General features: G+C 39.0%; 1 protein-coding gene and 1 long non-coding RNA gene across 3 annotated transcripts in view; one reads left to right on the forward strand and one right to left on the reverse strand.

Moving 5' to 3' along the window:
* The window catches only part of LOC109491205, a 17,050-nt gene extending 6,765 nt beyond the window's left edge, over nucleotides 1-10,285 (reverse strand). The window contains exons 1-2 of one of the 2 annotated variants that reach the window (XR_002144537.2): nucleotides 10,142-10,285; nucleotides 4,683-4,752 (exon numbers count right to left, since the gene is read on the reverse strand). This is a non-coding gene — a long non-coding RNA (uncharacterized LOC109491205). Of the gene's footprint in view, nucleotides 1-4,682; nucleotides 4,753-10,130 lie in introns of both variants that reach the window. The other variant, XR_002144538.2, reaches the window with a different exon arrangement.
* Nucleotides 10,286-10,325: 40 nt separating this feature from the next.
* MTX2 (metaxin 2) overlaps nucleotides 10,326-22,722 on the forward strand; it is a 55,740-nt gene continuing 43,343 nt past the window's right edge. The window contains exon 1 of the mRNA XM_011236967.3: nucleotides 10,326-10,557. Within this exon, the coding sequence (XP_011235269.1) occupies nucleotides 10,518-10,557 (40 nt within the window). The 5' untranslated portion in view covers nucleotides 10,326-10,517. The remainder of the gene's footprint in view (nucleotides 10,558-22,722) is intronic.

Here is a 22,722-nt window from a genome sequence, read left to right on the forward strand (position 1 = left end):
TTTTTTTAGGTAGGCTCCATGCCAGTGTGGAGCCCAACACGGGGCCCAAACCCACAACCCTGAGATCAAGACCCGAGCTAAGATCAGGAGTCAGTCAATCAACCAGCTTAGCCACCCAGGCAACCCTAAAATTTATTCTTTTAGGTATCATCTTTGCTCACTCTATCTTCATCTCATTTTAACATACTGAGATACTTTGTTTTTCCTATTTGTGTTTACGTGTGTGTGTAACTACACTTCTATAGATATGTTATATAGGCAGGCTCTCTTCTCTCAGATAGGGGGTTCTCTTCTCTCAGTCTGGCTATAAATCCTCTGGAGAAAACTGGATGAGGGCATCCTGTTTGGAGACACTGGATTCCCTTTCCTTCCTTCCTTCCTCCCTCCCTCCCTCCCTCCCTTCCTTCCTTCCTTCAGATTTTATCTATTTATTTGACAGAGAGTGAGAGCACAAGCAGGGAGCAGCAGGCAGAGGGAGATGGAGAAGCAGGCTCCCCGCTGGTGCCCCTCCCTCATCCTTCCTTAAGCTAGTGAAAGGCCTTCTTATTTGAGTTTCTGATACTTCGGTTGAGTGCTCCACATGCAATATCTCTTTTTCCTGAATTGGAAGAGCAGCCTGATGACACTACTAGTTGGGGGACCTGAGTGGCTCGGTTGGTTAAGCGTGTGACTTCAGCTCAGGTCATGATCTCGGGGTCCTGGGATTGAGCCCCATGGACTGGCTCCAAGCTCAGAGAGGAGTCTGTTGGTCCCTCTGCCCACCCCCCCACTTGTGTACTCTCTCTCTGTCTCAAATAAATTAATACAATCTTAAAAAGTAATACAACTTCGAACAAAGCAGAGGCAGCTGTTCTTTGTGATTTTTATACTTGGAATTAGGTTCTCTACTAACAGTAGAATACAGACAAAACTAAATAGAAGATCTCACCAAGATACGAGCCAATAGGATCCAACAGTACATTAAAAGGATTATTCACCACAACCAAGTGAGATTTATTCCTGGGCTGCAGGGGTGGTTCAACATCCACAAATCAATCAACGTGATACACTACATTAGTAAAAGAAAGAACAAGAACCTTATGATCCTCTCAATAGATACAGGAAAAGCATTTGACAAAGAACAGCATCCTTTCCTGATTAAAACTCTTCACAGTGTAGGGATAGAGGAAACATACCTTAAGATCATAAAAGCCATCTATGAAAGGCCTACAGTGAATATCATTCTCGATGGGGAAAACTGAGAGCTTTTCCCCTAAGGTCAGGAACATGGCAGGGATGTCCACTCCCACCACTGCTGTTCAACATAGTACTAGAAATCCTAGCATCAGCAATCAGACAACAACAACAAAAAAATAAAAGGCATCCAAATCGGCAAAGAAGAAGTCAAACTCTCACTCTTCGCAGATGACATGATACTCTATGTGGAAAACCCAAAAGATTCCACCCCAAATTGATAGAAATAATACAGGAATTGAGCAAAGTGGCAGGATATGCACAGAAATCAGTTGCATTTCTATACACTAACAATGAGCAGAAGAAAGAGAAATTAAGGGGTTGATCCCATTTACAATTGCACCAAAAACAATAAGATACCTAGGAATAAACCTAACCAAAGAGACAAAGAATCTGTACTCAGAAAACTATAGGACACTCTTGAAAGAAATTGAGGAAGACACAAAGAAATGGAAAAACGTTCCATGCTCATGGATTGGAAGAATAAATATTGTTAAAATATCTATGCTATTTAAAGCAATCTATACATTCAAAGCAATCCCTATCAAAATACCGTCAACTTTTTTCACAGAGCTGGAACAAATATCCTAAAATTTGTATGGAACCAGAAAAGACCCCCAGTAGCCAAAGGAATGTTGAAAAAGAAAACTAAAGCTGGAGGCATCACAATTCCAGACTTTAAGCTCTATTACAGAGCTGTAATCATCAAGACAGTATGGTACTGGCACAAAAACAGACACATAGATCAATGGAACAGATTACAGAACCCAGAAATGGACCCTCAACTCTATGGTCAACTAATCTTCGACAAAGCAGTAAAGAATATCCAGTAGAAAAAAAGACAGTCTCTTCAACAAATGGTGTGGGGAAAATTGGACAGCTACATGCAGAAGAATGAAACTGGACCATTTCCTTACACCATACACAAAAATGGACTCAAAATGGATGAAAGCCATAAATGTGAGACAGGAATCCATCAAAATCCTAGAGGAGAACACAGGCAGCAACCTCTGTGACCTTGGCCACAGCAACTTCTTGCTAGACACGTCTACAAAGGGAAGGGGAAAAAAAGGCAAAAATGAACTGTTGGGACTTCATCAAGATAAAATCTTTTGCACAGCAAAAGAAATAGTCCACAAAACCAAAAGACAACCTACAGAATGGGAGAAGATATTTGCAAATGACATATAAAGGGCTAGTATCCAAAATCTATAAAGAACTTATCAACCGCAACACCCAAAGAACAAAGAATCCAGTCAAGAAATGGGCAGAAGACATGAACAGACATTTCTCCAAAGAAAACATACAAATGGCCAACAGACACATGAAAAAATGCAAACCAAAAGACAACCTACAGGAAATACAAATCAAAACCACAATAAGATACCACCTCACACAAGTCAGAATGGCTAAAATTAACAACTCAGGAAACAACAGATGTTGGCAAGGATGTGGAGAAAGAGGAACCCTATACACTGTTGGTGGGAATGCAAGCTGGTGCAGCCACTCTGGAAAACAGTATGAAGGTTCCTCGAAAAGCTGAAAATAGAGCTACCCTACGACTAATTGCACTACTGGGTATCTACACCAAAGATACAAATGTAGTGATCCAAAGAGGCACCTGCAGTCCAATGATTACAGCAGCAGTGTCCACAATAGCCAAAGGATGGAAGGAGCCCAGATGTCCACTGACAGATGAATGGATAAAAAAGATGTGGTGTACACATATACACACACACACATATATATATATCTACACACATATGTGTGTAGAAATATATGTAGATATATATGTATGTGTATATATATATATACACACACACACATACACACAGAATGGTATAGTACTCAGCCATCAAAAAAAAAAAAAAGAAGTCTTGCCATTTGCAGTGATGTGGATGGAATTAGAGGGTATTATGCTAAGCGAAATAAGTCAATCAGAGAAAGAATTATCATATGATCTCACTCATATGTGGAATTTAAGAAACAAAACAGAGGATCATAGGGGAAGAGAGTTAAAAATAAGACAGAATGAAATCAGAGAGGGAGACAAACCATAAGAGACTCTTAATCATAGGAACTGAGGGTTGCTGGAGGGAAGGGGGATGGGAGGATGGGGTAACTGCATCATGGGCATTAAGGAGGGCATGTGAAGCAATGAGCACTGGGTGTTACATAGGACTGATGAATCACTGACCTCTACCTCTGAAACTAATAATACATGATATGTTAATTAATTGAATGTAAATTTAAAAATTCCCCCCAAAAATCTAAATAGAAGATCTAGATAAAATTCATGTGGGTTCATGTGAATGACTGGGTTCAACAGTGAAGACAGAAATATTCAGTCACTTATAAAAAACTTTCCAGAGACAAAACGGAAACCACTGCTGTGATTGGCAAGAGGTGATGCTACCCAATATTAGTTGTTTCTATTCCATTTGAGTTTCTGGGATGCTGTTGAAAAAGAAGGAAGCTGGCAAGTTACCAAATATTTCACACTGAAATTTGACCTGAGCAACAGCTTAAGATGGTTGCTTTTAATTTTGAAGAATTATATAGTGAAATGTTTTCATTTTATCTAGAAAGGAAAAATTAAAAATTGCCATGAAAAAAAGGATGTTGTGCCCCTTAAAGACTGTAAGATTTAAACATGTGCCAAAGTCAAGTTTTGTGTAAGATAGTTGGCAAGCTTTTGGATTACTGAAGGTATACTTCACACCAGCCCAAGAAGGTATTTTTCATATATTTAAATTTGGTAGCCTGGCAAGGGCATTTCACTTATACTGAAGAGTTGTGGTAGCTATTGCAACATGACAGCTTGAAACATTTCTTAGGTAACATTGCTTATGACTAAATGGGTGCACACACTCTTTCTTTTTAAGATTTTATTTATTTATTTGAGAGAGAGGGAGCACATAAGCGGGGCAGAGGGAGAGGGAGAAGCAGGCTCCCTGTTCAGCATGGACCCAACATGGAGCTCAATCCCAGGACCCTGATATCATGACGTGAGCTGAAAGCAGCTGCTACAAAAACTGAGCCACCCAGGCACCCTTATACAGACATTCTTTCATAGCTCTTGTTACACTGTGTCTAAATGGCTTGTTTGCCTAAGCATCTTTCCAACTGGATTGTAATTCAGAGCAGACACTGAATTTTGTTCACTATAATATCTCCAAGATTTAGGTGAGGGCCCAGCATTGCACAGTGTGGTCCAATAATTACCTGATGAATGAATGGAGTGAAACGAATCTCATTCTCGAAGATAGATTCTAATTTGAAAAGAAGGCAAGGAAAATACTGGTGGTCGTGTCATTGGGTGCAATCTTCTAGATGATCACATTATATCAGAGGTGACCTAGTTCTCCATCATGGGAAACTTTCTCAAAGTGACTCCAAGTGCTCAGGAGTGCTTTCAAATTTCTGTTGTCTTAGGCCCATCTCTTTACCTTGTTTTCGACACTCATGTTGTAGACACTCTTGCTTCAGGCTTCTTAATCACCATCGCCAACTCTTCAGCTTTGTGTAAGGGTTATAGGTAAAATATGACAACTCCGATAAAGTTTAAAACCAATGCCAATCGATCAACAAAAACAACACTGTCTACAGCTGATCTACAACATTTGCCAGTTTTCATCACACATCATTCAGTATTAAACAATACTAGTCATACAACGAGATATGCTTTCCTATCTGTACACAGTCTTACATAAGGACTTACAAAAATAAGGTATTTTGGATGCGGTTCTATCTGCATGTGTTCTTCTCTCACTATTACCATGGAAGCGAATCTCTGCTACAGAACATGGAGCTGGTCTAAGATAAGTTCTCGGCAGTATAATTAAGGCTAATAAGGCCTATATTATGCAAGGCCTAGATGTAGACAGGTCGGAGCACTTGCCATATTAGTCACCTTTAAAGTTCTATTGAGGGTGATAAAAACACTTTTCCCCCTCAATGGTGTAAGTGGCATAAAAATGTTACAGAGAGTTTAAAAAACAGCAAAAAGAAAAAAAAAAAGAAAATTCCACCCTATTGTATCAAGGTTTTATCACACTTGAGAAATTTTTTTTATATACATGTTTTTATGTAGTTGTATTCACAATAAAGTACATTTCTAATTCTGCTCTTTTTACTTAACATAGCATCATTCATGTTTTCCGTGTTGTTTTATTCACACATATTATTTGTAGCTTCAGAAAGTACATATCCTCGTTAGCTAGCTCTGGAAGGGCAGTATATACGCCACGGGAGGAGACAATTGTGTGTGGGTTTTTGTTTTTTTTGAAAAACTGTAAGTTTACTGCTATAGTGATTTAGGGTTGAGTTAGCTCATTACATTTAGTAATATAATAAATTGCTACATAAATAAATATAATAATCTGTTGAAGGCATCCTTAGCTTTTCCTCTTAGTTAACACGATCATCTGAATTTCTCTCCTCTTCCCCCACCCCAGGGGCTGTAGTTAAGGCATCATTACATTAGCCCCTTTATGGAAATAAAAATATTAAAGAGCTTAAATGACTTTTGTAGTTTTATTTATTTATTTATTTTTAAAGATTTTATTTATTTATTTGACAGAGATAGAGACAGCCAGCGAGAGAGGGAACACAAGCAGGGGGAGTGGGAGAGGAAGAAGTAGGCTCCTAGCGGAGGAGCCTGATGTGGGGTTCGATCCTATAACGCTGGGATCACTCCCTGAGCTGAAGGCAGACGCTTAACCACTGTGCCACCCAGGAGCCCCTACTTTTGTAGTTTTAAAACAAGTGGTAGCCCCACTATAGCATGCTTGATTCTTCTTGTGGACTGTGGTACTATGATATTGGCTGCCTTGTATCTTTTCTCTCATTTTTCCTTCATAACAGATCCTATACCTCCCTTGCAGGCTTGATCACTGAACCTATTCACTTGGACAAAGTGTTTCATTCACAGGTGACAACATCCAAACAATTATAATTCTTCCCTGGGATTAATTTATGGAAGTTGGGGCTGCCAAGCTAAGAAGATGTTAAGTTGGTGCTATAGGCAGCTATTTTTCCTGCCAGCTGGGAGAAGGTGTGTTTTCAGGGAGAAAGAATAAAGCTGAACAGAAATGAGAGGTAGAAGGAGAGACAGAGAGCTGACACCCTGGTTTCTAGAACTCTCCATTCAATTTTGTGAACTACTCTGGAATATTTTCTACCACTTCAAGGCAATACTTCAACTTGCTTAGCTGGGTTTAATTGTGTCTTTATAACTTGCAACCAGGAAAGTCCTAATTCAGTTCCTGGAACAGTAGATAAGATATTTTTCAACCACCCGTGAAAATCACCCTCACTAGATATAGTTAAAAGACTCAACTCCCAATAATAACATACAGCTATGAAAGTGCCTAATTTGGCAGAATATTTTGGAAATTTAGCATTTTAATTACTGTTGAAAACCAGTCAATATTAGAAGAATTCAGGCCCACTATAATCAATAGCGTAGATATTTCCCAAAGTGTAGTGCTGTAGTCAATATGCCTGTAGTTCATTTGAAGGTGTGCTAGCCTAAAATACAAGAGGGCAGGATCAGAAAGTGAGAAAATGATAAGAACTTAGTTCTGGGTCGATCATGATGTCTTAGGAATTAAACAAAATGGATGAAAGAGGAGTTGAGAGATGTGAGGACAAATGGCTGCCACATTTCTGTACCCTTTAAAAAATATCTTTGCAAACCCCATATATTAGATTGCTTGTAGTTGTCTACAATTCATTTTTTTTTAAGATTTTATTTATTTATTCGACAGAGATAGAGACAGCCAGCGAGAGAGGGAACACAAGCAGGGGGAATGGGAGAGGAAGAAGCAGGCTCATAGCAGAAGAGCCTGATGTGGGGCTCGATCCCATAACACCGGGATCACGCCCTGAGCCGAAGGCAGATGCTTAACCGCTGTGCCACCCAGGCGCCCCAACAATTCCATTATTTTTAAAGAAGTAAAAACTGTTAACAGATGAACAAAAAAGCTCCAGGGCATAACATGGTTACCTTAGTGTTTTTAATAGTATTCACACTTTATTTGGATTGATTGAATTATCCATAATTAATTCTGTTGATGGGGGTGGGAAGGGGGAGACTAATTTGATAAAAAAGGCCTGAATTTATCTTAACATTGTCAAGTAAATAGTATAATTTTGAAGGAATCTCAGCCTAAATTTTATCTTGCAGGCATTTTTCGAAAAAGAAAATATTTACATTTAAAATGTTAACATTCTGTCAGAGAAAAACAAAATGCAAATAAAATGCCTTAGTATTTTAATGTTAATAAAGTATATATTCATCATGGTAGCTCTGTATTTCCTATTTAATATAGTAATATAAAATCTAGATTAGAGACATGAAAAAATTTTCATGATAGAACAGTTTTGCAAGAAAACTGATTTTATTAGGGCAAACAATGTTCACATCATGCATTAATATTTTATTTTCAATAATTGTGTGATTATCCTTTTAGTAACATATGGATTCCCTAGCACTTTTGTTTTATAACCTCATCCTTAAAAATTCCAGTGGCTTGTTTTCTTGTATTTTCCTTAATTGTGATCTTAAACAGACCTTCAGTTTTAAATCTGCTAGTTGTTCTTATACAGATGCATAAAAACATTTACTCCAGTTGGTTATTTATTCAAAGACAGCTTGTTTGTGGATACCATCAGGACATCTGCATTTTATTGGATCTAATTTTTAGTAATAAAGACCTCCCACATTATAGATTCTTTCCAGTCTAAATTAGCCTGTGTGGGAAGCAAAGGAACCATCAGTCAGGGAGAAAAAGTGAATCCATATGGTGCTGATGAGTCTGTTTCCCCAGCTACAATGATGAAAGGGTTGAGTATAGACAGTGTCCCCAGCAGATCCCTGTTTCTTTCTCAAAAGCTTGCTAGAATAGGGTTGGTGTCAGTCCCGAGCCAGTACCTTTGAGCCAGCCCAGTTCGTCGATGTGCTATGCATCAAACACAGACACCTAACTAAAATTTTGAGGGCACATTCTCCTTTGCCTCTAATCTTGCTCTGTTTCTTTTACATGTATGCCCAGTCCCTGGATCTTGCTGTTCTCCTACTTTGGGGCTCACCTTTGCCCTTTGGATTTGTTGGATTTTGGATTCCCTGGTGGAATCCTAAGGCCTTTGGTGCAGGTTCCCACATAATCTCTATGATATGGAGAAATCTTAAAAAAAAAATCTGCAAGTGTCAAAAAGTAGTCAAAAATTTTATTCCAGCTTTTAAAAAGTGACAAACCAAACTTGGTAACAGAACTAGAATAGGTGACAGATCTTCACTTTCACAAGTTATACTAGTTCACTGTGCAGAGAAGCAGATAGGAATTGAAAGCTTTTTTTTTCAATTGATTCCCCATATCCTGGAACAGTTAATTTTTCTTGGTCAGTATTGTTCATGGGATAAGGAGGAAGAAACTGGGCACAGCATATTCTTTACCATCAGTGTTATCTCCCTCAGCACAAAGAAGAAAAACCTATTATTTCAACCCCTTGTCAACTCTGAATCTCAGCCAGTGAGAAGATACTGTTTCTTAAAACATTGCTGTATTTATGTTCATGTACGTTTTTGAGTAAATTTAAATTTAGTTTAACAAGTTTTCTAGTTGCAAAGGTGATGCAAATATTAATGATTTATCCTTCAAAAAACTTATTATTTAGTTTGGTGGGTAGAATTGTGTCCCCCCTCATCCCAAAAAGAAAAAAAAAAAGTTATGTTCAAGTTTGTAATCTCTGGTACCTATGAATGTGAGCATAATTATTTGGAAATAGTCTTTGCAGATAAAATCAGTTAAGATGAGGTCATGCCAGATTAGGGTAGACTCTAATTTAATGACTGGTGTCCTTATTAAGAAGAGGGAAATTTGGATACAAACATACTCTGCCATGTGATGATGAAACCAGAGACTTGAGTTGATGGGTCTATAAACCAAGGAGGCCAAAGATTGCTGGCACCTCCAGAAGCTACAAAGAGTCAGGGAAAGATTTTTCCTATTGAGAGAAAGCATGGCCCTGTGGACACCTTGACTTTGGACTTCCAACTTCTAAAATTGGGACAGAACAAATTTCTGTTGTTTTAAGCCATTTAGTTTGTGGTAGTCTGTTATGAATTTCTCATCAGTGAAAGGGGGCCTTGGCTCACCAGATGATCTCTGAAGTCAGTTTCACTTGTAATATTTTATGCTTCTAAATCTGTAACATACCCTGACGTTTCTTTAATTATATGCTGTATAAACTGTATAAAAAGTCACTTATGGATTTAATGTCTCCTCCTCTTCCTGCCCTCTCACCCCCCAAAAGGGAGAAGTGCGTGAAACTTATCTCATTCTACAAGATGAGCTTCGTTTCGGATGTCCAGAATTGAAGGGCAAACTACCTCTCAGCTTAGGAGCTGCTCATGCCTCCTCTTTGGCAAGCACTTTTGAATAACGGAATAAACACTAATGTCTGTCATGGGCTAATCAAGCTAGCAGTCTAGCGAAACAGAGGAAATGCAACATGTATTTGAACCTGGGCCCCATCATACTCCCTGAGCAGGCAGTTTAAACTCTCCTTATCCATAAAATGGCGATAACAATATTGACTTCTTGGTTGTTGAGAAGTTGACATGAAATGGAATGCTGTATACATTTTTTAAAGGAACTGGTATGGTGCGCTTAAAAACATTACTTGCGGGGGCGCCTGGGTGGCTCAGTCTGTTAAACACCCCACTGAGGTCATGATCTCAGGGTTGTGAGATCCAGCTCTGAGCCCCGCGCTGGCCCCGCATCAGGGAGTCTGCCCCTCCCCCCGCTTGGGCTCTCGCTCAAGCTCTCGCATAAAGAAATAATTCTTAAAAGAGAAAAAAATCATAACTTGCTTAGAAAATTCTCGCTTACAGAAAGGATACTGAAAACCTCCAGGATATCCTCCCTCTTTCCGCGGAGTCTAGAGCGCTCGGGAAGCAGGCAACCCGCCCCCGGACTCCGGGCGGCCGCGAGGAGATTGGGACTCGGGAACTCGGGAACTCGGACTGGGGGAGGAGCGCGGTGGTGGCCCCGGCGGAAGTGCTCTCCCTCCACTGTCAGCCGCGCCGGAAGTTCCCGGCCAGGCCTGGCGGTAACCTTGGGGTCCTCACCGCCTCCACGGGCGCCTGGGTGGGCTGTGCGAGTCCGAGCCCCGAGCCGGGATCACGCCTGGTAGCAGCAGGAGACGCCGGGGTTTCAGAAGAAGACGCTGAGGGCCGTGGGGAGTAGAAACCGCGGGCGCAGGGCAGCCCAGCAGACATGTCTCTAGTGGCAGAAGCCTTCGTCTCGCAGATCGCAGGTAGCGCGCCTGGCCTCGGGCTGCGGGTGGAGGCGGGGGCGGCGCGGGGCAGTGGCGGGGAGCAGCGTGGGGTTTAGGGCTGCAGCTTTGCCTTTTGTGGCATTAGGTGCTGCACCCAGGCCTGGGGATAGAGGCGGGCATGGAGTACCAGCCTCATCTCACGAATGAGAAAACTGAGGGGGAGACACTTAGCCAAGGTCACACCGCAGGGGCAGTAATACCGTTTTCCTTCTCGCGGGCGTACTTTGTGCAGCTCCGGGTTGGGTCCGGAGGGGCTAGGGTGCGTGGAGGAGGCTGTGGGTTGGTTTGGGGGGCGTGGCCACAAGGGCCAGGTATTATAAGGCTTCAGTCTGAGAGTGGGGGTAGCCTCGGTCGTGAGATCTGAAGTTTAAGGTGATTGTCACTAATGAGTTGCCCTTGTTGCCTGATGCCATTTAACGGCCACCGAAGTTCTTGCTTCCTCTCCAAGCAATACAGTACTGTCATTTGCTAAATCTCTAGGATTCACCGGAAAGTCTTTAAGTCTACATATACTTTTTATTTTTTATTTTTATTTATTTTTTTTAAAGATTTTATTTATTTATTCAACAGAGATAGAGACAGCCAGCGAGAAAGGGAACACAAGCAGGGGGAGTGGGAGAGGAAGAAGCAGGCTCATAGCAGAGGAGCCTGATGTGGGGCTCGATCCCATAACGCCGGGATCACGCCCTGAGCCAAAGGCAGACGCTTAACCGCTGTGCCACCCAGGCGCCCCTACATATACTTTTTAGAAACACCTTTGATTTGATGGACTGAACGTGGCTGATGTAAATAGATTTCTGTTTTCGAGGTTCTTATTTACCGTAGTGAAAGAAATTAAATATTGTTGAGGAAGCGAGACTAGACATAGGTATTGCAGGTGTAGGTTGATGGGTAATAGCTAATCTTTAAATGGAGTTAATCTTAATTTCCTAGCAGTATTTTCAATATAAGTAAAGAGACAGTTACCAGGATAAATAGGTACATTTGAAATGAAGTAGTATTTTGGAAATGGAAAGTACCGAATGTGTCATAAAATTTGCCAAAATGTTTTTCATTGCATTGCATTTGTATGAACATACATTTCTTTTTTTCTTTTTTCATTTAAATACATTGTTTCTGGAAGAGAGAGAAGCTCTCACTAGATTACAGGCTTCATGAAAGTAGGAATCTACTTGTTTTGGCCCACATTATATCCTGAACACCTGTTAGTTGGTGCTTAGTAAATATTTGTGACTTGAATCAATGAATAAGCTTGAGATTTCAAACAATAATTATTTCTATTTTTACTGTTTATGTTAAAAGTTAGCTCAGGGGCACCTGGGTGGCCCAGTCGTTAAGCGCCTGCGTTCGGCTCAGGGCGTGATCCCGGTGTTGGCATTCTGGGATCAAGCCCCACATCAGGCTCATCCGCTAGGAGCCTGCTTCTTCCTCTCCCACTCCCCCTGCTTGTGTTGCCTCTCTCGCTGACTGTCTCTCTCTGTCAAATAAATAAATAAAATCTTAAAAAAAAAAAAGTTAGCTCATTGATTTAATTTCCATTTCTGCTATGTTAAAAAAAATCAACTTATTTCACCATTGTGTGCTGATTCTGGTATACTGTATACATATGTCCCAAAGTGTGATTTCTTCTAAAGAAAAAATGATAAATCTCTTTTAATAAACTTTTGATAAGTTTGGAATTTTGTTTCAGTTAGTGAAATTTAAGAATTCCTAGGAATTTCATTTGTGTGCCATCTTGGCTATTTGTAATCTACTACTGTAGAAGGAGGGATTTAAAGATGCATAATTCAATAAATGGTGTTGGGACAACTCCTAAGTCATACACCACAAGAATAAATTCCAAATGAATTAAAGATCTAAATGTAAAATAAGGACAAACACCAAATTGTAATAAAATAATTAGGAGAAAATATAGGAGATAGTTTCAGTAATCTCGGGTAGCAGAGGAGGCCTAAGCAAGACACAGAGTCCAGAATCCCTGGGAGAAAAAATTGGCAGATTTGATTGCAGAAAAATTTAAAAAGCTTTATATGATAAACACATAAGTTTCTACAAAAATTAGTGAAAAAGAAAACAGGATCAAGAGTAAAGGATAGGAACAGGCAATTCACAAATGGGGAAATGCAAATGGACAATGAGCATATGAAAAGATGCTGTCACTAAAAGTAGATAAAGTTTTCCATTTAGTCAAATGGGCAAAAATAAATATAATTTCTAGAACTGACAGGGGTATGGGGGAAAACATCTGCCCTCAGACTGTTGGTGAGTCTGTAAATTATTATTAGTTTTTGAGAACTTAATATAGCAATATTGATTAGAATGCTATCCTTTGACCCAGAAACTTTTCAGGGAATTTATCTGACAGAAATATAAGTGCCATTATTTAAAGCAATATATAGCAGTATTCATTATAGCATAAATTTTAATAGCAAAAAACCAGAAATGTCCTCAATATATGTCAAATTATGGTATGCCCACATTATTACAATAATAGAAATGAAGAGATATACCTGTTAAATATATTGGCTTGAAATTTATGATTATCCTAAGTAAAAACAAGTTATAGGATAATATATATACTGTATGAACCCATTGTTGTTAAATAAACCCTATACAAACCTGTATATGTTTATGTAAGCAAAGAAAAACATAGAATGTTCAACTCATTTTAACTAGTAATTTCAGAGTAATAAGGGTAGGGAGTTGGTGGAGGGTAGAGGAACTACATTTCTGAATAGTTTGAATTGTTATAGTGAGAATATTTTACTTGTGTAGTTTAAACGATTGTAATTTAAAAAATTTAAAAGATTGTATTTGGGCAAGCAGTGAAATAAGGGGTGGCTAAAATAACTAATTTATATGAAACATTATGTTTGACTTATAAGTGACTTATAAGTGTGACTCAGATCAAGTAACTATGCGGAGTATTTTATTTCTGGCAGTAATTTGATTTTCTTGGAAGAGGTCAACCTCAAGAGATTAGAGATACATATCTATATAGTCTTATTATAAATACAATAAGTAACTGTGAATCTGTTTTTGTAGTTGAATGCTCTCATTTTTAGTGTTTGCTTATTATTTTTCCTTTCAGTGGGTGTGAGCCAACACACTGATATTTCTTTTGGAAACGTTTAAAGGCGTCTTGCATCTATCTGTAATATTCTTGAGAGCCTTATTCTTTTTTTTTTCATGATTTTTTATTATATTATGTTAGTCACCATACAGTACATCCCCGGATTCCGATGTAAAGTTCGATGCTTCATTTTGCGTATAACACCCAGTGCACCATGCAATACGTGCCCTGCTTACTACCCGTCACCGGTGTATCCCAATCCCCCACCCCCCTCCCCTCTGAGGCCCTCAGTTTGTTTCTCATACTCCATAGTCTCTCATGTTTCATTCCCCCTTCTGATTACCCCCCCTTTCTTTATCCCTTTCTTCCCCTACCGATCATCCTAGTTCTTATGATCCATAGATGAGAGAAATCATATGATAATTGTCTTTCTCTGCTTGACTTACTTCACTTAGCAATATCTCCTCCAGTGCCGTCCATGTTGCAGCAAATGTTGAGAATTCGTTCTTTCTGATAGCTGAGTAATATTCCATAGTATATATGGACCACATCTTAATCCAGTCATCTGTTGAAGGGCATCTCGAGAGAGCCTTATTCTTTTTTTTTTTTTTTTTTAAAGATTTTATTTATTTATTCGACAGAGATAGAGACAGCCAGCGAGAGAGGGAACACAAGCAGGGGGAGTGGGAGAGGAAGAAGCAGGCTCATAGCGGAGGAGCCTGATGTGGGGCTCGATCCCATAACGCCGGGATCACGCCCTGAGCCGAAGGCAGATGCTTAACCGCTGTGCCACCCAGGNGCCCTGAGCTGAAGGCAGACGCCTAACCGCTGTGCCACCCAGGCGCCCGAGAGAGCCTTATTCTTAAGGCATCTTTTTGGAAGACTTCTCTGAACTCCCCAGGTTAAGTGAACCATTTTTGTCTCTTTACTATCAGTGTATTCTCCACCAAACTCCCCCAGTTTTTAATCCTTACTGTACCTTAGTGGCTTACTTTCTTTATCTCCACTGCTATTACCTGAGTTCAGGACTTCGTCATTTCTCACTTGGATTACTGTGGTAGTGTCTGAATTGGTTTCCATGTTTCTAGTATGGCCTCCTTCCAATACAGTCTCTGCACTGCAGCCTCAGTGGGGTTTTGCTTATGTTATTTTATTGTTATTTTCCTAAAATGCAAATGTGACTCCTCTTGTTTTAACGTCTTCATTAGTTCGGGACTGTCATATAAGACCTGCCATAAGTTAGTCCATCTCTTCAGCCTCATCTCTTGTCACTCTTAAATTCTCACCTTTCTAAACTATTTGTAGAGTTCATCTTTGGCACATACTGTACTCTGCCTGAAATGCCCAATTTGCTTGGATAACTCTTGTTTGTCCCTTAAGACTGGGCACATTTTAACCTGTTAGTCTCTCTTACATTTTTTCCTGCCAAATGAGAACTGGTTCTTTCTCTCTCTCTTTTTTTTCTTCTGATAATAATTATGATACATGGCCATTGTAGACAATGAGGTAATCCAAAAGAATCTGAAGAAGAAAATAACAATCGCCTAAAATCATAACACCCAGATTAAGACTTTAAAGTTTCACCATCATCATTAAAACTTTGGTGAGCAGAGCTATCTTGTTCTCTGCCCCTAAATTAAAAAAAAAAAAAAAAACACACACACATAAATAATACAAAATGTACGTACTTTTTTGTAACCTATTTTGTCATCTAACATTGAGATGTTTCCTTGTCTGCCAATGGAATTACATATCATCATTTTCAGTGGTTACACAGTATTTCATTGTAATGAAGAAATCATAGTTTACTTATCTAGTCTCATTTTTGTGGTTATTTAGTGTGTTAGATTAATTCAACCAGAGAAGCAGAAACTGTAGGACCTTGATCTCTAGCTCTAGCTTTGGCTCTAGCTCTAGCTTTGTATCTGTGTCTCTACACAAGCATGCATGCGCGCGCATACACACACACACACACACACACACACACACACAGGGAATTGGCTTGTGCTGTTGTGGGGGTTGGTCAACCAAGGACCATGTCCACAAAGTAGGCAGCCAGGAAGGGGAGATCCAGGAGGAAGAAAAGGCATATGCAGCAGGTGCTGCTTGCAGTGTATGAACTCTTAGGCCCTCTGTTAAAAGACTTCCAAAAGATTAAATCAGGCACACCCAGGATAATCTCCCTTTAGATGAATGTAAAGTCAACTAATTGGGGACTTAATTTGTATCAGCAAAATCCCTTCACAGCAGCGCCTAAATTAGTGTTTGGATAACGGGCACGGAGAAGGTGTTTACATGCTACAAAATGGCTGTTGCTTCTCTTTTGTCCTCCCGGAGCCTGCTAGAGAATGTCCCTGTAGCTCACTGTAATCAGAAACAGTAGAAAGGGAATTCTGGCAACTGTAGTTCAGTCTAGCCAAGTTGATGTATCCTAAAGCCATCACTGGTATATATTATTTTTCTCTGATGTGAACAGTGCTTTCATAGACATAATTGTGGGTCTACTGAGTAGTTCTTTGCATAAATTTCTTAAAGTGGAAAAAGTTTTTGAATTGTTCTTGTTATTTAATAATATGGAAAGAAAGGATAAATTATTTTGAATTTTAATTTTGAATTTTCTTAATTTTCAATTTTTGAATTAATAGCTTGGATCTTTAGATGATGATATCCTTGATTTAGAACTTTGAAAGAGGGATAAAAAGATCCTGGATATTGAATCATTTTCAAAATCTTTTATAACAGCCTGTGTATTTTATTTTATTTTATTATCTTTTAAAGATTTTATTTATTTATTTGACAGAGAGAGACAGCCAGCGAGAGAGGGAACACAAGCAGGGGGAGTGGGAGAGGAAGAAGCAGGCTCCTAGCGGAGAAGCCTGATGTGGGGCTGGATCCCAGAACGCTGGGATCACGCCCTGAGCTGAAGGCAGACGCTTAACGACTGTGCCACCCAGGCGCCCCTGTGTATTTTAAATTCTCATTTGATTGGTGTTTTTTTTTTAATGGCAAGATTTTCCACATTATGAAGTTTTTATTTTCTTTTTAATTTTTTACTGTCACTGGGGTATATATCCTAGGGGAGAGTTGAATTATCCCCATTTGGGTTGTGTGAGCACATTTGGAGCAGTCACTGTAGCCAAAAGGATGGAGTACTGTGATGGACAAGCCTTGACTCCCTTGCTTATGCCTGTGCTAGAAGTGGCTCCAGGCTTAAGGGCTCCACAGAACCATCAAATGCACACAAAAGGAGAGAGAGGTGCTGAGCAGTAAACAGCAGAAATCTCCCACAGTGTCAGTCACTTTTAGTGTCAATCACTTTTTTTTTTTTTAAGATTTTATTTTTAAGTGTTCTCTACACCCAACGTGGGGTTCGAACTTCCAACCCCTGAGATCAAGGGGGTCATATGCTCCACAGATTGAGTCAGCCTGGTGCCGTATCAGTCATTTCTTTCACCTTGCTTTTATACTTCCGATAGACTTTGGAGTACATCAGACATGACTACTTACTAAATGTGTGACCTTGGGCAAATTACTTGCATTTTTAAGCCTTAGGTTTTTTATTTGCAAAATGGTGAAGATAATTTTATATTTTTTAAAGATGATGAGAAAAGATAATAATGCTTAGCCTTGTGTCCAGCACACTGTAAGCGCTCCATAAGTGTTCATTAATATCATTGTTAGCTGTTTGCCTGTCAGTTTTTCTCTTTTACCAGATTTTGCCTCTGATGAAGTGGCGGTCTGTTTATTAGACATTGCCAAGACATTTGGCCTTAAAAACTTAGCTGGTGGGGCGCCTGGGTGGTGCAGTGGTTAAGCGTCTGCCTTCAGCTCAGGGCGTGATCCCAGGGTCCTGGGATGGAGCCTCGCATCGGGCTCCCTGCTCCACTGGGAGCCTGCTTCTTCCTCTCCCACTCCCCCTGCTTGTGTTCCCTCTCTTGCTGGCTGTCTCTCTCTCTGTCAAATAAATAAAATAAAATAAAATCTTAAAAAAAAAACTTAGCTGGTAATTATCTAGTTACTGGTAATAAGAGTAAGCATCCCTTTTTGAGCCACTGTTCTGGATGATTTAGATACATAATTGCTAATATTAGCAATTTGATCCTGTTTGATAGATATTATTCTTGTTTTATAGATGAGGAAATTGAAGCTCCTTAGGTAACAGAATATAAAGGTTAGGAACCGGGCCTTACGAGTAAGACAGAACTGAGTTCTAAGTTCGGCTCTCTGCCTCTTGCTCTGTGATTTTGGGCAGACTGTCCCGGGCCACGGTTTCCTTATTTGTAAAAGGGGTAAAATATTTTATAACATATCAAGCATCTAGTTTACAGTGGTACATAGTAGTTTCTGTTACCACTTTTATTGCCTGAGTGCCTTTGAGGATGTTATATTTTTAAGTTACTCTTTTGCTGTATTGGACAGCATGTTGTCCAAAGTGTCTTTATTTCTAGTAACCCTATACCATCTTTCTGAATGACCTTATTACTTCACCACAGCCTTGCTATATTTTAAGCATATCAGTGAATTTCATACTGTAATTATTAATCTTTTGAAATCAGTACAATATCTGTTCTGTTCTTTATTTAGAAGCTCAGTAAACTATATAAAGGATAAAAAAAGACTTGCAATATTTCATTTATCTCATTGTGGGCATGTGGGTGCTTAATTATTAAAATTTATTAATAACTTCATTCTAGCAGTAGCATTAATTTATATTATGATCTGGAAAAGTAGTTTTACGGGTTCCAATGGAACCCATATGTAAGCATCTTGAAAGTAAGTTTTATCAGGACAGGCATATTTACAACACTTTATTTTTATATCATCAGTAAAATATTTTCTGTTTTCATCTCTATTCCACGTAAGTACCAGGAAATGTGGACTTTATTTATTTATTTTTGAGAGAGAGAGAGAGAGAGAATTTTATTTATTTAAGAGCGAGCATGGGGTAGGGGAGGGCGGGGCAGAGGGAAAGGGGGAGAGAGAGAGAGAGAGAGAATCTTAAGCAGCCTCGCGTTTAGCACAGAGCCGGGCTTGGGGCTCAGTCTCACAATCCTGAGATCATGACCTGAGCTGAAATCAAGAGTCAGACATTTAACAGATTGAGCCAGCCAGGCACCCTGGAAATGTGGGCTTTAAAAATCAGTTTGGAAGGGTACTAGAAGCTCAAAGAAGTGGAAAACATAGTTTAAAAGTCCTTTGTAAAATAAAAGTGATGCTATTGCTCACAAGGTTTATTGAGAATGCAGAAAGTGATAGAGCTGTTATATCTGATACTCAAAGCTCTTATATCTGCATGCCTGACTATCTAATGATGATGATTGTAGCAGATAATTGAAAAAATACAATGTGTTCAATTCTTTCATTCTTGAAAAAAAGATACATCGTTAGTTTTGCTTAGTATTCTGAGAATTCTCTGAGATTGAGGAAGGCATTGAGGAATTATTGAGAAGTTACTGGACTGGCCATCACATTTCAGAGAATCTTCTTTCATTTGTATGAGTCATGTGAATAGTCTCACGCTATAGTGCTTATCCCCTGGCACGAGTGAAGGGGAGTTGAGAGGGCAGATGGAAAAGCAAAGACAATAGGTTCTACTTCAGAGTGGAGGCAAAGTACAATTTATTGAGAACAGTGTGGCTTATTTCATTTTATCACACTTATATTCATGAATAGGTTGGAAACCAAATTCTCAGAGGCAATGTTTCATTGCCTTTTAGAAAACTTTGATATGATGTTAAGATCAGTTGAAAGTTTCTGATCCTAAAGTAGTCCATAGTTAATCATAATGTGAGTTTTAATTTTCTTGTATGCTTTATTAACATTCCATGTTCTGAAATTACATGATTTTTAGTTTTTTATTTAAAAGATTTGATGATGGGGGCGCCTGGGTGGCACAGCGGTTAAGTGTCTGCCTTCGGCTCAGGGCGTGATCCCTGCGTTCTGGGATCGAGCCCCACATCAGGCTCTTCTGCTGTGAGCCTGCTTCTTCCTCTCCCACTCCCCCTGCTTGTGTTCCCTCTCTCACTGGCTGTCTCTATCTCTGTCGAATAAATAAATAAAATCTTAAAAAAAAAAAGATTTGATGATGGGTACCCCATAGAGATTTGCTAGTCTTATTTCTGTGAAGACTTGAGTTATTAACGTTAGCTCAAGCCTTCCCTGAGTGAAAATTGAAAGAAAATATCATCAAACTTTTTAACATTTTTCAAACATTTTTGAAATTTCTTGATAAGCAGTTATCAGATGGACTGAAGATACCGAATGGAGATGAGATATTAAATTCAGGCTTCTCATTTTTTGTTCAAAGACAGAAATTATAATGTTCAGCAAACGTGTAGAAGTATTTGCCTTGCCAGTAAGAGAAATGCACGTTTTAATTTTTTATTGCTTTGTAAATGATCCTCCGTTCTTGAACACTTATTTTTGTGTGCTCTATAAATGAATCATGGTTTTGAACTTTTCTACATCAGTAATAAAAATGAAATTTGATTGGTTAGTGATAAAGAGGGTTCTTTTCATAAAAACAATCATTTTGTCATGGCAATTCCCATTAACTGTAACTACGGTAGCAAAATAGAAACCGTAAAAGGCGTTTCATTATGCTTATACATTTAGCTATGTTTTTGTGCTGATTATATATTTTTATCTTTAAGAACTTTTATAAACCAAAGAAGTTTCATCATGACTTAATCTGCATTTGGATTTTCAAGAAAGTTTGTTGGGTGAATTTATCCTAGGGTATATAGCATCCTTAGATATTGTCATGGAATTGCCCCCATGTCCTATTCTGTTACCTGATAAACTAGAGCACTGACTAGAACTTCATACAAATAAATTGTATCATTTGTTAGATGGGAAGAGGACCATAATTTCTCCAGCATTTATGTCTGTAAGCTAATATAGGCAGCTGATGCTTTAATGATCTGGCCTTTTGTTAACATCCTTTTCTTTTGATTATTAGTCTTTACATTATAGGGGAATGTTTTGGCATCATGAATAATAAGCTTCTGATTTTTTTATTTTATAATTTAAAAAAGATTAAGTGTTAATAGACTTTTTTTCATTAGACATTGTTAGAATTTAATTTTTACTATTCATCAGTTTAACACCTTAGTTCAGCTAGTGGATGAGAACTGGTTATATAATGTTAACTATGTAGTAATTTGTATTTATTTTTTAGTTGAGATTGTGAATTTTTTTTTTTTTTTGAGATTGTGAATTATTTTTTTTTTTGAGATTGTGAATTATTTTTAAAGATTTTATTTACTTGAGAGAGAGAGAGAAAACAAGCGCAAGCAGGTGGGGGGAAGGGTAGAGGGAAAGGGAGAAGTAGACTCCCCACTGAGCAGGGAGCTGACCCAGGGCTGGATCCCAGGTCCCCGAGATCATGACCTGAGCCACCTGGGCACCCCAAGATTGTGAATTATTCTTGACGTATTTTCTTCTCAAACAGATTACTACTTCTTGCCTTATATACTTGTACTGATTTCCCCATATTGTCATTTTGTGACTGTTCGGAGAAGGTAAAGTAATTTTAATATTAAATATTTTGAAAGGGAGATAATGTTTTAGAAATGATAGAGTGCAGTTGAAAGACACATATAAAGTATGTTTCATTATTTACTGTTTTGGATTATCTTTGTATCATAGGTAAATGGCTTTACTGGTCTGCTTCTTATAAAAAGATTATAGTAAGCTTTGAGTTTAGCTAGCATAATTACATCATTTTTCTCTTGGATTCTTTTTTTTCTCATTTCCTGAATGATGTAGCAACTGCCAACAGACCAGAGTTTCTGATGGAGGTAAGCCATTGTAGTCACTGGGTTCCAAATTCTGGGGACTGGAGGTCAGGGAGTGGTGATGTGGTCAGGAAGTTGGAGAGTGAAATTTCAGGAAGGTAAATTTCAAGTAATGCGTTAATAAAATGGCACTGACTAGAGGGAGGATAGAAATGTCAAAATCTATGCCTGAAGCAGTAAATGGAATTTATAAATGTAACGTGGTCAGGAGTCAGTTTGGTAACTGATTTAGGTGGAGTTCTGAGGCTTCATTCAGATGGATTGATCCTTAATTCTGTCTTTAATGATAGATCTGTAACTAATAGTAACTATTAAAATTGTAACTGTTCAGTTACTATTGTAAGTATACAAATCACACCACAACTTAGGGATGTAAAGCAGCCATTTTTATGTTCATGGATCCTGTTGGTCAATTCAGGCATCACAGGTGAGATGGCTTGTTTCTACTTCACAATGTCTGGGTCTTCATCTGGAAAGACTCAAAGGCTAGGGATCCAACATTTGAGGGCTGGAAACATCTGGAAGCCTCTTCACTCACATGCCTAAGAATTGCTGACAAGGAACTCAGCTGTGGTTGTCTTCTGGAATATTTTACATGGCCTTTCCATATGGCCTGGCTTCCTTGGAGCCTGGGAGCTTCAGAGTAGTCAGACATTTTGCTCAATGCTCCAAAGGCCTGTGTTCAAGCTACCGAAGGAGAAGATGCATTACCTTTTATGACCTTGCCTTGGAAATCTTGAAGCATCACTTCTGCCATATTCTGTCGGTTACAACAGAGTTACAAGTCTGCCCAGATCGAAGGGGAGGGGACTTAACTTTACCTCTTGATGGGTAGATGGGATAGGTGGGGTCTTGGTGAGGTTCTAGAAGAGCTTGTAGGACAGGTTATACTGTTGTGGCCATTTTTAAGAACGTAATATGCCACAGTGGACAAGGTGGTAATATACTGGTGCAGAGGGGTCAGCTGAGTCTGTTTTAATTAGATCTGGGAACGGGCTAGTCCCATTCATATAGGTTCTAAAACAAGATGGGGGTGGATGAGAGGTGGGTGTAGGTAGAATGGCGTGTAAAGGTGGTACGGTGTTATTGCACATTACAATCAATTATCTGTGGGGCTCTCTAAAACAAGCCAGGCTTGTATCGCATGGCGTTTCTCAAACCTCATGCACGCACTTGCACACACGTTCCCTTTTTTCTCACCAAAGGCCTGTTAAATTTGAAGGTTGAGGGCAGCTTGAGGGCAAGTATATATATATATATATATATTTTTTT

The sequence above is a fragment of the Ailuropoda melanoleuca genome, chromosome 2 (assembly GCF_002007445.2).
Source record: "Ailuropoda melanoleuca isolate Jingjing chromosome 2, ASM200744v2, whole genome shotgun sequence".
Lineage (NCBI taxonomy): Eukaryota > Metazoa > Chordata > Mammalia > Carnivora > Ursidae > Ailuropoda > Ailuropoda melanoleuca.